This window comes from Miniopterus schreibersii, assembly GCF_964146895.1.
Source record: "Miniopterus schreibersii genome assembly, chromosome: 2".
Lineage (NCBI taxonomy): Eukaryota > Metazoa > Chordata > Mammalia > Chiroptera > Miniopteridae > Miniopterus > Miniopterus schreibersii.
In genome coordinates, this window is record NC_138102.1 from 138,690,569 (window position 1) to 138,704,203 (window position 13,635).

The window sequence follows — 13,635 nt, forward strand, 5'->3', positions numbered from 1 at the left end:
TTAGGTACATTTTACTTTCTTAAGGGAAATGGCAATGTTTTTGAGTGCATCATTAAAGCCTTGTTTAACTTGCTTATTCCTCAGAGCATATATGAAAGGGTTCAGCATTGGCGATATGGAGGAAATATGCACGGACACAGCCTTATTCGTGCTTGCTTCTTCTTTCGCAGATGGTTTAACATAGATGAATATGCAGCTGCCATAGGTGAGGGAAACCACAACCATGTGGGAAGAACAGGTAGAAAAGGCTTTTTTCCTTTGTTGAACAGAAGGGAATTTTAGAATTGTCCTTATGATATACGTGTAGGAGAGAACTACACAAAGAAGAGTTGTGATGAAGGTCAGTGCAGCACAGGCCATAACCATCTGCTCAACTAACCACGTGTCTGAGCATGAGATCTTCAGCATAGGAGCTGCATCACAGGCAAAATGATCAATGACATTAGAATCACAGAATTCCAGATGAACACCTAAGCTAAGTGGTGGGAGGATAATCACAAGTGCTCCCATCCAACAGCAGATAATTATTGTCTTGCACACTTTGTTGCTCATGATCATCATATAATGCAAGGGTTTGCAGATGGCCATATAGCGATCATATGACATGGCAGCCAAAAGAAAAAATTCTGTAACCCCAAAGAGATCTATGAAAAATAATTGAATGATACATGCATTATAGGTAATTGTTCTGTCTCCACTTGATATACTGTAAAGAAATCTTGGAATACATGCAGTTGTAAATGAGATTTCTAAGAAAGAGAAATTTTGGAGGAAAAAATACATGGGAGTTTTAAGGTGAGAATCCACCAAAGTTAGGGTAATGATGGTTAGATTTCCAGTTACACTCAAAATGTAGGTGATAAATAGAAAAATAAAAAGTAAAACCTGTAGCTGGGGATCTTCTGCCAGTCCCAGAAGGATGAATGTTGTTATTGCTGAGCGGTTTCTCATTATTGACTTCTGGATTTTGCCAAACCTACACATAAATGTCAGAGAGATTTGAACTGCAGAATTCAATGACAAAATCAGCCAATGATTAACACTTTCTTTCATATTCAGCTCATCCAACATCCATGGATTTTGTTTGTTGATCTGAGGAATATATTTCTTATTTTATACTGAGATGAGCTCCCCAATCTATTTGTATATTAGGGCCAAGTGAATTTATTTTATAAATTTTAGTTATTGAATTACAGTCTAACTTTTCCTTTATTAATCTCCTATAATTAATTTATAACAAAGTAAGCATTTTAACTTCTACCCTGGGTTATGCATTTTTAAATTATATTACATTTATCTTTTATTTTCTATATTATAGCTAGTTTTTATACTTCCAAATGTTTTCCTTCAACACATAAGCTAAATTTAAAATATGTTCACTTTAGTTTCATTCCTTTGTTTTAAAGTGTTGGAACTGTTAAAATTTTAAAATAAATTCCAAATCAGGACTAAAACAAAGCATTTCAATTGCCTCTGAAATAAATATTTATTTTCTTTCGGATTGCTGTTTAAATAGTTGATTATTACAAGGGCAAAACATGTTTTGATTCTAAAATATCCTAATTTGTAATTTTTCATGTCTCTAAGCTTCACTACCTCTCTTATATGTACACCTTGAATAACTATGCAGTACAATCTGATTATTTTGTTTTACTCTTTTATCATGCTATGAGGTAATGTTGAGTATAGTGAATGAACTGTGCTGAAGAACATAAACACTATACTTTCATTTAGCCTCTCAGATTGAAACACATTTATACAACACATTATGGAGAAAAAGTCAGGACAAAAGTTGCTAAATATCCTATGACACTGTATTTCCTCCTTTTTTATTTCCTTGAAGTTTACATCCTTTGCTTCTATTTTTACATTTTTGCATTCATTTCTCAACCTGATACTGTCTGGCTTTCTACCTCACTAGCTTTTTTGAAGCTCTCCATCTTGTATCTCCCTATGCTTTAAATCAATATAGTATCACTAATAATACACCCCTGCAGACCTCTTGCCATGTTCCATGGCACTGGCCTAATTATATTGCCTATATAATTCATACAATCTTAGGACATCCTGTGAGGTACAGATGCATATTATCTCCATTTTAAAATTGGGACATCTGGGGCACAGAGAGGTATAGTATATGTCCACTGTTTCCTAGATAATAAGTGGCCACACAGAGAGACACTGGGATCTAGGTTTTAATCATTATACTCCTTATTGATGCACGTTTACCTGAATGCTCTGGTTTCACAAAGAGTGTGTTTTCATTGCTAATTAAAACACAGGCATACTAATTGAGGTTCAGGATAGGTAAAGTTTGATGGAAATCTAATATCTCTAGTACCTTCATCAGATAGTGACTCTTGCTCTCATTGAGAATGTCTGTCCTATTTTCCTCTTTTTCATGATCTCAATTCGCCACTCAGTAGTTCTCTTGACATTGGATTCAGCCTTGCTCAAATCTTAAAACTATCTCATCTTCCATAATCAACATCTCTCTTTTACCTGAATTCAGTCATATATATAACATTTAATAATTCCAAGAGAGAGAAAGACAAAGGTAACCTGCCTGGGGGGAAGAAGAGGGAGAAGGGAAAGGGGTGGGAGTGCTCCTGACAGGAAGAGCAAACATCAAACTCCTTCTTAATATGGGCCACAATATCTTTCTCTATGTTATATTTCTCCAACACTTGTGTAGCACATTCCTCTGACAAATCAGCATTTTTTTGATCACTGCTTTTTGGTTGCACATGGTTACAGTAGAGCAGGGGCTGCCTGAAGAAAATGGTCTCTTGGGGGAGGGACTGGAGCATCTCCCTCATTCTAGTTTTTATTGGCTTTGCATAGAAAGTAAACTAGGTGACTTATTTGTATAAAATATTATTTTGCCACACGAGACAGATAAAAGAAAGATTTTCACAGTAAAAAAAATAACGCCAACATATTCATATTGACTAAATTCTGTTTTAAGAATTTAACTTAAACCCAGTTGGGTGTTGCTCAGTGGTTGAGCATCGACCTAGGATCCAGGAGATGTCAGTTTGATTCCTGATCAGGGTACATGCCGGGCTTGCGGGCTCTATTCCCAGTCGGGGGGGTGCTGGCGGCAGTCAGTCAATGGTGACTCCCTCATCATTGATGGCTCTATCTCTCCTTCCTTCTCCCTTCCTCTCTCCAAAATCAATAAAGATATATTTAAAAAATAAAATAAAATTATCTACATTTAAAAAAAGAATTTAACTTAATAAAGTATTTTAATTTTGAAAAAATAAAAATTAATAAAATCTTGGTCAGTATATCAGCCTGCTATTGGCTGTGTGTGTTTGTGTGAGCACTTGGATTTTTTTTTTTTTTTTTGCATCTATGTGTGCTTGTGGGAGATTTTATTTCTGCATCTTCCCCAGCAAAGCTTGGTAATGATTTCTAGAGCCATAATTCTGGGGGGAAAAACTGTATCTCATAAAGGACTTTAGAATATTCCCATCAAAGGCAAATATTAGTATTCACCATACTGGTTTTTAAAATCTAACTCTTTGCTTAAAGAGAGAAATATAACATTTCCCATCCAACTCCCCCCTTCTACCAGTACACATACATACATACAGTGGAAATAACTGAAGTTGTAAACATCTTTATACTTACCACTTAAGAAGTAAGTTATTGCACAGCACCAATTAACAGTTTATTTGTATATGCTCATAATGAGACACGACTTGAATGTGCCAGTGGAGACGTGTGAATGCTAAGTTTTCTCAGGAAATCCTATTCAGCTAGAAAAGGCCCTGGAAATGCCCAGAGCCCTGTACACCATACAGAGCTTCTTCTATGAGAAGGTCTTTGCCATTTTAAACCAAGAAAATATGTTCTTGTTCTCTTGCTAGCTAAAATACAAGAAGGCCTAGTCTGAAGGGCTAGGCATGCCAGGGTGATTAGGATTAGTTGATCTTATGAACTTATTGGTTAGAAGAATATATTTGGCACTAAATATTATGGCTTATTAATTGATGTATTCTATCTGTAACAAGCACCCATAAAATCATCCAACAAATGAGTCCCTGGAGACCCAAGTTAAAAGTCACTAAGGAATATTAATATAACCTTTTGGCAATCAATTGTATACAGGCAGCAATTGGGATAGTACCATTAAGGACAAGGAAATATAACAACAGCATTAGACACACTTTGATGGTCTGGGACAATATAAGTCAAATGAGAAAATGTTTGTTGTTTCCTGTATTCTTTAAAGCAATAAAACTAGCAAAGGAAACTTTTTTCTACTTTCTTTAAATTAAGTAGCTCATGGATATTATAAAAAATATTAAGGTAAAAAGAAAAAAGACACATAACTACTCTAAGTTATTTTATAAAAGTAAGGTCAGAGCCCGGCTGGGCATGGCTCAGTGGTTAAGCGTTGACCTAGGATCCAGGTGATCAGGGTTCGATTCCCGGTCAGGGCACATGCCCGGGTTGCGGGCTGCAGCCGATCAATGACTCTCTCATCATTGATGTTTCTATCTCTCTCTCCCTCTCCTCTCCTCTCTCTGAAATCAATAAAGATATATTAAAAAATAATAATAATAAAAAAATAAATGTAAGGTCAGAGATTTTCTGACTCAAATCATAAGCATATAAATTAACCTGCAAAAGTTGTAATTTACTACTTTCATTTAACCTATATATTATGGTTGTCTTTAACTATCAACATATAGAGAAATAAAACAATTTTAATGACTAAATATATATACTAATTTTAATATTGCTTTGATAATAGGTACCATCAGTTTGAAAACTTAAGCTGTTTTCTTTTTTGTAATAAAAAATACTGCTCTAAAGTTTTTCTGTAAATCTCTTTTCACACATGATGGCTTATATACCAAATCATTTTCTCTTTTTAAAAAATTATTATTTTGTTGTTATTTTTAAAAAATTACCTTTATTATTGAACATATTATAGATGTCCTCCGAGGCCTTCCCCATACAATTGTCTGTGTTCAAGGGTTATGCATATATGCATATACGTTCTTTGATTAATCTATCCCCACCCACTCCCCCACCCCCGCCTTCCCTCTGAAATTCGCCTTTCTGTTCCATGCTTCTCTGCCTCTGGATCTATTTTGTTCATCAGTTTATTTTGTTCATTAGGTTCCACATATGTGTGACTTTTTCCTTCACCAGATTCAGAAAGTTTTCTGCCATTATTTCTTCAAACAGATTATCTATCCTTTGCTTACTCTCTTCCCCTTTTGGCACACCTATGAGGTGAATATTGTTGTTTCATGTTGTCCCACTACTCCCTTAAACTGTCCTCCATTTTTTTAATTGTTTTTTCTTTTTGGATCTCTGATTGAGTGATTTTTTTTTTCTACCTCGTCTTCTAATTCACTGATCCGATCCTCAGCTTCCACTAATCTGATGTTTACTCCTTCAAATGTATTATTTCTGCTGTGTCATTCTTAATTTCCTTCATAGTTTCCATGTTTTCTCAGCACCCTTACAATCAGTATTCTGAACTCTATATCTGATAGATTGCTTATCTGCATCATGTTCTTTCCTTTGGGACTTGTTTTATTGTCTCCCCATTTTGATTGTCTGTTTGGGTTTGTTTCTATGTATTAGGTAGATCTGTTAGGACTCCTGGAGGGTCTCTGGTGCAGACCAATGAGAGGCACTGTTTGTGACTGGCCTTGAGTACCCTGTTTGGATCTATCAACACTCCACAGCTTTTGGTTCCCTTTTCTGGGGCTGAGTGCATTTGGACAGGACCAAGATGCTCACCAAGATTTGCTTCTTCAAGGCCTGGATCCAGAAGCAGATCAGGCAAAGACTCAAAGCAGCCAGAGAACCACCTTTGCCTGCAGGCTGATTAATCTGAGTCTTTTAATGAGCCTCAGGCTGTAGACCACAGCAAGGCATAAACTCCACAGGGTGGGGCAAGAGGTTTTCCAATGGGTAGGGCAATTGCTTACCCCCTCCCCCCCAGGCAAAAGCTGCCTAGCTGGCAAAAATCTGCCTGAGAGAAATGTTCTCTGCTGTATGGCAGAATGATTCAGTACAGAAATCTAGATGGCTGCTCTCTTAGCTCTATCCCTAAAGCCAGCACATCTGGCTTCTCCTCAACACAGCTGTAGTGCACTCTGCCTTCCCTCTGTCAGATCTCAAGTAGACTGGCTGCACACAGAATTTTGTGTTGGCCCTTTAATAGGGTGCCTGCATTTCCAGTCATCTCTCCTTGTCAGGCAGAAACCTTGCTGCTTTTCACAGCCAGATGTTATGTGGGCACATTTCTCAGTTCTGGGAAGCCTAGCTTGGGGTTTAGACCCCAGAGTTCTCAGTAGGAACCCCCTTCAGCTGAGATATCCCTCTAGACTTTCAGCTGCTGCCTGCGGGAGCCCATCCAGCCCTCTGGCACCTCTGCACTTCCTACCAGTCTCTATGCGGTTTCCACTTTTCGACCTTGGTATGAAGGTCTCCAGTTAGTCTTCAGTCAATGATTCAGGATGGATTTTCTATATTTTAGTTGTAATTCCAGTTTGGTCCTGGAAGAGTGTCAGTGTAGCTTCCACTTAATCTGCTGCCATCTTGGAATCTCCAAATCATTTTCATAGGAAACATTCTTAGTTGTAGGTAGAAAAGTTTTTACATTTGTATGCTTTTATACACACACACACACACACACACACACACACACACACACACACACACACACACACACACCCAACAGCTGCGTTAGTGTGTATATATACCTAATCTGGAAACGGAAATCATTAGAATGAATGTAATTGGGTGGATAATCTTAATAGATTGTCTTAGAAAAGCTTCAGCTCTTTCTTTGTACTAAAGAGTTCCCTGCAACTAAACTAAAGTAGAGGACCATTGGACAGTTTAATTCATAATTTTGCTTTCCTCAGTCTAAAGGACCATCTATAGATGGCCCTGGGAAGGATTGTCTTTAGTAACTAGAGGTGTCAGAGAATAATGAGTGAAAACACCACCTCTACACAGCAATAAGTTATTGAGAGGGTTACAAAAAAGCTAGGAATGTGCACTTAGAAATTTAGATATCATGCCAAATAAATGTGTCCAAATCTCATTCAAGTCTCTTTCTTTGTATACTCCAGCTACTATAACATTTTTCATATTCTAAAACATAGTCATTAATTTATTCTATCAAGCTTGGAGAATCTACAAGGTTGTAATATTACACCAGCAAACAAAGCAGACAAAAACACCCCTGGGCTATATATATGGAGAGAGGGAGGGAGGGAGGGAGAGAGAGAAGAAGAGAGAAAGAGAATGAGAATTTCTCAGAGGATATCAGTCTTTTAAGACCTTCAACTGACTGAATGAGGATCACCCACATTATGGAAGGTAATTTGCTTTACTCAAAGTTTACTGATTTAAATGTTAATCTAGTCTAGAAAATACTTTCATAGTAATATCTAGACTAATGCTTGACCAATATCTGGGTAGTGTGACCTAGTCAACTTAACATATAAAATTAATAATCACACACATATATTTATATTGACATAGAAAATGTAAATATTAACATTATACCATTCACATTTTCTATATCAGTATAGATATACATAGGGTATCCCCCAAAAATATATGCACACACTTTGAATAATTATAAAAGCAGTGTTTATTAAAATACATTTCATTTTAATTTAACAGCTATCAGTTGTTAAAGTGTGTATACATTTTTTGGGATACCCTGTATATATGTGCTTATTAATTTTATATGTTAACTTGCACAAAATGCAGTATACAGATAATGTATCATAGAATTGTACACTTGAAACCTATATAACTTTATTAACCAATGTCACCCTGAGAAATTTAATTAAAAATCAATTAGGTTATAATGCAATGTATCCATACTAGAAAAAGCTATTAGTTGTGTCTTTGCTTGTCTGTGTTGTTTGACTTTAAAATATATTTTTATTTTGATAACAATATGGATTAACATTATAAAGAAATAATAAATGAAACAAAAGGGTTTATATTCTCCCAAATGCCTTAAAAATGGCAACCGGTCCTAGCTGGTTTGGCTCAGTGGCTAGAGCATTGGCCTGAGGCCTGAAGGGTCTCAAGTTCGATTCCAGCCAAGGCATTTACCTTGGTTTCATGCTTGATCCCTGGTCCTGGTCAGGGTGTGTACAGGAGGCAACCAATCAATGTGTCTCTCTCACATCTATGTTTCTTTTTCTTTCTCTCTCTTTTTCTCTTTCCCCCTTCCACTCTCTGAAAAGCAATGGAAAAAAATATCTTCAGGTGAGGATTAAAAAAAAAAAAGAAACCAGTCAGATTTATGATGTGACCTACAGTATATTATTTTGAACTTCCTTATATCTTGTGATATTATTATACCTTATTGTCTTTTAAAATGCTGTCTCTATAACCAATTTTTGCATTTTTTAATTTATCAAATGTTAACACACAGTATATTTGTTCACCTTTTCGGCTTTTATGATTAAGCCTCAATTATGTCTAGGATACACCCAATTCTTATATGATCCTGCACCAAGACAGTTCTAGCTTTCCAGTTATTCACTTCTCCCTGAATATTTAAAAGTGATTCTTTCTTTGAAAGGGGCTTATAAACAATTCTTTGTAAGATGGCCCCTAGTGGATGCTGTCAGTGCCACATCAATGAAAATACCACATTTCCTCAGCTTCCAAGGATAGTCTTTTGAGGATTTTTGTGGGTGTTATTTTACAACAACCTGTTGGAAACCATTCATACAAGAAACTAATTGGGTTCTCCAGGGATATATCTGTTTCCATTAGTAATGAAAGAAAAGTCAGAGTCATGGGACATTTATTGCAGAAATGATAGCCAAAAACAACCTGTGGAATCACATTTGTATATGATATAAAAGAGTCCCTCACTATTCTCTAATGTTTATTTTCACTCCCAGGAACACTATGCAAATGAGTGTCAACAATGACCAGCTGGGCAAAAATAGGAAAACAAAACCTGTCCTATGATTGTTATGTGGTTATTTGCAAATGCATGTATTATATGACCATCATTAATAACAGCGTCTACAGAAGACAGTTTATCTGCTGTTTGATGGTAGCAGTGATATTCATCCTCATTTCAATTATTTTAGGCACCTCCTTGGAATGCTGTGAATCTTATCTTATTGATCACTTTTATATATATATTGATTTCAGAGAGAGAGAAAGGGAGAGGGAGAAAGAGATAGAGACATCAATGATGAGAGAGTCATTAATTGGCTGCCTCCTGCATGCCCCCTCTGGGGATCAAGCACACACCCGGCATGTACCCTGACCAGGATCATAGGTCCATGCTCAAACACTGAGCCATGCCCAGCTGGGCTCTTATTGATCACTTTTTCTGTAATGTATATTTTACACTAAAAACCACATGATCAGAATTATGGTTCATAAAGTATATAGTTATAGAGGTTACTGTTGTAATAGTCATTGTTACCTTATATGTGTATGTCTATCCTATTTGTACATTATTAGGACAATTGTCATAGGTTGTTGTTTTTTTGTTTTGTTTTGCCCACATGATTATATTTTCCATGACTTAAGAAACTGAGCCTTTATTTGTATTAACTTTCAAAGAGTGAAGATGTGTATACCAATAAAGATTTCAATATTAGTGTCTTTTAGTAAATTCACATTAAAGACATTTGTTTGTATCTTGAAAAATAAGCAAATGAACAGGAACCTGATAACATAATCAAATATAATTAACATTGAAAATAGAACTGCCCAGCCGGGCGCAGCTCAGCGGTTGAGCTTTGACCTGGGATCTAGGCGATTGGGGTTTGATTCCCGGTCAGGGCACATGCCCCGGTTGCAGGCTAGCTGATCAATGATTCTCTCATCATTGATGTTTCTATCTCTCTCTCTCCCTCTCCTTTCCTCTCTCTGAAATCAATAAAGACATATTTAAAGAAAAAAAAAAGATAAATAGAACTAAGCAATAAGGACAGTGTACTAGGGGACTGGAAGATACATGGCACAAATATATTTCTAAATTGTATTGCAAAAGATGTTGCTGTATTGTAATTTACATGTAATAGTTACTAATTAGTAAAACAACTTCTCAGATGTTTTTCTTTTTTCTTTAGGAATTGAAGAGCTCATGGGCTGTCCCATTTTTGAAAATTGGAGAGTTATCTTTGTCCTTATAATTTAAAAATACATTTTTATACATAATGAATAATGTGTATATCCATTATATGCACAGTTTTTGCAGTCCTCATGTAGTCCATTTGTTAGTCCTATAAATTTCAAATATTTTAATTTTTATGTATCTTGTAATATAATTTATGATATTTGATGTATTTATTAATATATAGTGCTATATATCTAAGTTTTGCTTTATAGTTTCTAAATTTCCTCTCATATTAGAAAAGCTTTATTCAATTCCTATCTTATTGTTTTAATTAAATTTATTGGGGTAACAATGGTTAGTATGAACATATAAGTTTCATGTGTGGATTTTTATGTTACAAGATCTGTATATTGCTCTGTGTGCCTATCTTATATAAGCATTTATTCATATTTCCTTTTAGAAACTTTATATTTTAATTTATTTGCATCTTTACCATTGACTTTGTATGATATTTGGCTAGAGCAGGCTAGTTGGGAAAATTGGACAGACATGCAAAGAAAAAAAAAAAAGAAAAAAGAAAAAAAAGAAACCAGACCACTTCCTTATACCACACATAAGAATAAACTCAAAAGGGATTAAAGATTATTTAAATGTTAGACTCAAAACCATAAAAATCCTAGAAAAAAATATAGGCAGAAAAATCAGGCATTTCCAGTAGTAATATTTTTTTCTGATATATCTCCTCAAGAAAGGAAAACAAAAGAAAAAATAAACAAACAGGACTACATCACACTAAAAAGTTTTTGCACAGCAAAGGAAACCATCAACAAAATGAAAAGACAATCCACTGAGTCAAATAATTTATTCACCGATACATTTGATAAGGGGTTAATATAAAAAATTTATAAAGATCTTATAAAACTGAAAACCAAAAAAAACAAACAATCCAATTAAGAAATGGGCAAGACCTGAATAGACACTTCTTCAAAGAGGAACATACAAATGGCCAATAGACATATGAAAAGATGCTCAATGTCACTAATCATCAGAAAAATGCAAATTAGGACCACAATGAGATATCACCTCACACATGTCAGAATGACTATCATCAGTAAATCAACAAACAAGTGTTGGCAAGGACATGGAGAAAGGGAACCCTCATGCACTGGTGGAAATGCAGATTGGTGCAGTCATTGTTGAAAGCAGTATGGGGTTACTTCAAAAAATTATATGTAACTGCCTTATGACCCAGCAATTGCACTTCTGGAAATTTATCCAAAGAAACCCAAAACACTAATTTGAAAGAATATATGCACTGCTATGTTCATTGCAGCATTATTTATAATAGCCAAGACTTGGAAGCAGCCCAACTATCCCTAAGTACATGAGTAGTTAAAAAAGCTATGATACATGTACACAATGGAATGCTACTTGGCCATAAAAAAGAAGGACCTTACCTTTTGCAACAGCATGGATGGCCCTGGAGAGCATTATGCTAAGTGAAATAAGCTAGTCAGAGAAAGACTACCATATGTTTTCACTCATATGTGAAATCTAATGAACAAAATGAACTAATAGGTAAAATGGAAACAGACTCATAGATAGAGAGCAGGCTGACAGCTCTCAGGGGTGGGAGTCCTGCATTGGGGGGGGGGGGTGTGAGTGAAAGGATAGAGAAAAAAAAGAAAGAAAAAAGAGAAAAAAACTCATGGACATGGACAACAGTCTGGTGATTGCCTGAGGGAAGGGGGTCTGGGGAGGTGGAGAATATAGGAAGGGACAAATGGTGATGGAAGGAGACTTATTTGAGGTGGTGAACACATAATACAGTGTATAAATGATGTGTTATAAAACTGTGTACCTGAAACCTGTATAATTTTGTTAACCAGTATCATCTTAATAAATTCAATGAAAAATAAAAAATAAAGTAAGCTTCACATAATAAGTTGTACCAACATCATTTATTAATGTTATTGCCCTATTTGTTGTGATATTAAATAACTTTAATATCTTCTTGGATTTTTAATTTATTGTCCTTGATCATTTGCCTACATAAATACATATATATTGTAAAAATTTAGGGTCTTTAATATTGCTTCCTGTCCAATGTATAAAAAGACATTTTGTTCCATATTGTACAGAATTTGGTAGACACTATTTTGGTGTAGAATAGCTGTTTTTTACTTTTAATAAAATGACATTTTAAATTATATTTGTCATTTTATATGGTCATCAAGTAGAGAAGTAAATTATGCATGTAATTCATGGTGAATAATCAGAAACTATTAATATTTCTCTACCTTTTTGGATTGGTGATCTGCTTTCTTTAGTGTTCTGTTTTACTAAAATTATTGTTTTTGTCATATTAGGAAATTTTGGTAGAAAAGACTCAGATAGTTTAACTAATTTGATATCTTGATAAATCCTTCCCCTCAGTTGTAGATTGGACGTTCTTTATTTACTTATTTTTTAAATTATTTTTTAAATCCTCACTCAAGGATATTTTTTCCATTGCTTTTTTCTATTTTTTTGGAGATTTTTTATTTTCATTGTTCAAAATATTACTGATGTCCTCCTTTTTCCCCATTGACCCCTTCCACCCTGAACCCACACCCCTCCACAGGCCTTTACCACAATATTGTCTGTGTCTGAGGGTTATACATATATGCATATTAATTCTTTGGTTAATCTCTCCCCGCCTACTCACCCCCACTTTCCCTCTGAGATTCATCAGTCTGATCCATGCTTCCATGTCACTGAATTTATTTTGTTCATCAGTTTATTATGTTCTTTAGATTGTACTTATAAGTGAGATCATGTGATTATTGTCTTTCTCTGCTTGGCTTATTTTGCTTAGCATAATATTCCCTGATCCATCCATACTGTCCCAAAGGGTGTGAGATCCTTCTTCTTTACAGCTGTATAGAATTCCATGGTGTAAATGTCTCACAGCTTTTTTAGCCACTCATCTACTGATGGGCACTTGGGCTGTTTTCAGATCTTAGCTATTGTAAATTGCACTGCTATGAATATAGGGGTACATATATTCTTTCTGATTAGTGTTTCAGGATTCTTAGGATATATTCCTAGAAGTGGGACCACAGTGTCAGAAGACAGCTCCATTTTTAATTTTTTCAGGAACTTGCGTACTGTTTTCCATAGTGGCTGCCCCAGTCTGCATTCCCACCAGCAGTGTACTAGGGTTCCCCTTTCTCCACATCCTCACTAGCACCTGTCAGTTGTTGATGGAGCCATTCTGACCAGTATGAAGTGATACCTTATTGTGGTTCTAATTTGCATCTCTCTGCTAATTAGCCACGTAGAGCATTTTCTCATGTGTCTCTTGGCCATCTGTATGTTCTCTCTGGAGAAGTGTCTATTCAGGTCCTTTGAACATTTTTTAATTGGGTTGTCTTCCTCTTGTTGAGTTGTATGAGTTCTTCGTACACTGTGGAAATTAACCCCTTATAAGATGTATACTTGGCAAATATATTCTCCCATACCATGGGGTTCCTTTGCATTTTGAGGCTTTCTTT

The 13,635-nt window shown here is 35.4% G+C and overlaps 1 protein-coding gene across 1 annotated transcript; it reads right to left on the reverse strand.

Annotated features, from left to right (window-relative positions):
* Positions 1-951, reverse strand: LOC308552542 (olfactory receptor 6C68-like; the record flags this gene model as incomplete). The annotated part of the gene is made up of 1 exon (XM_081127775.1): positions 1-951. The coding sequence occupies one exon, from the start codon at positions 949-951 to the stop codon at positions 1-3; it is 951 nt and encodes a 316-aa protein (XP_080983901.1).
* Positions 952-13,635: the final 12,684 nt, after the last annotated feature.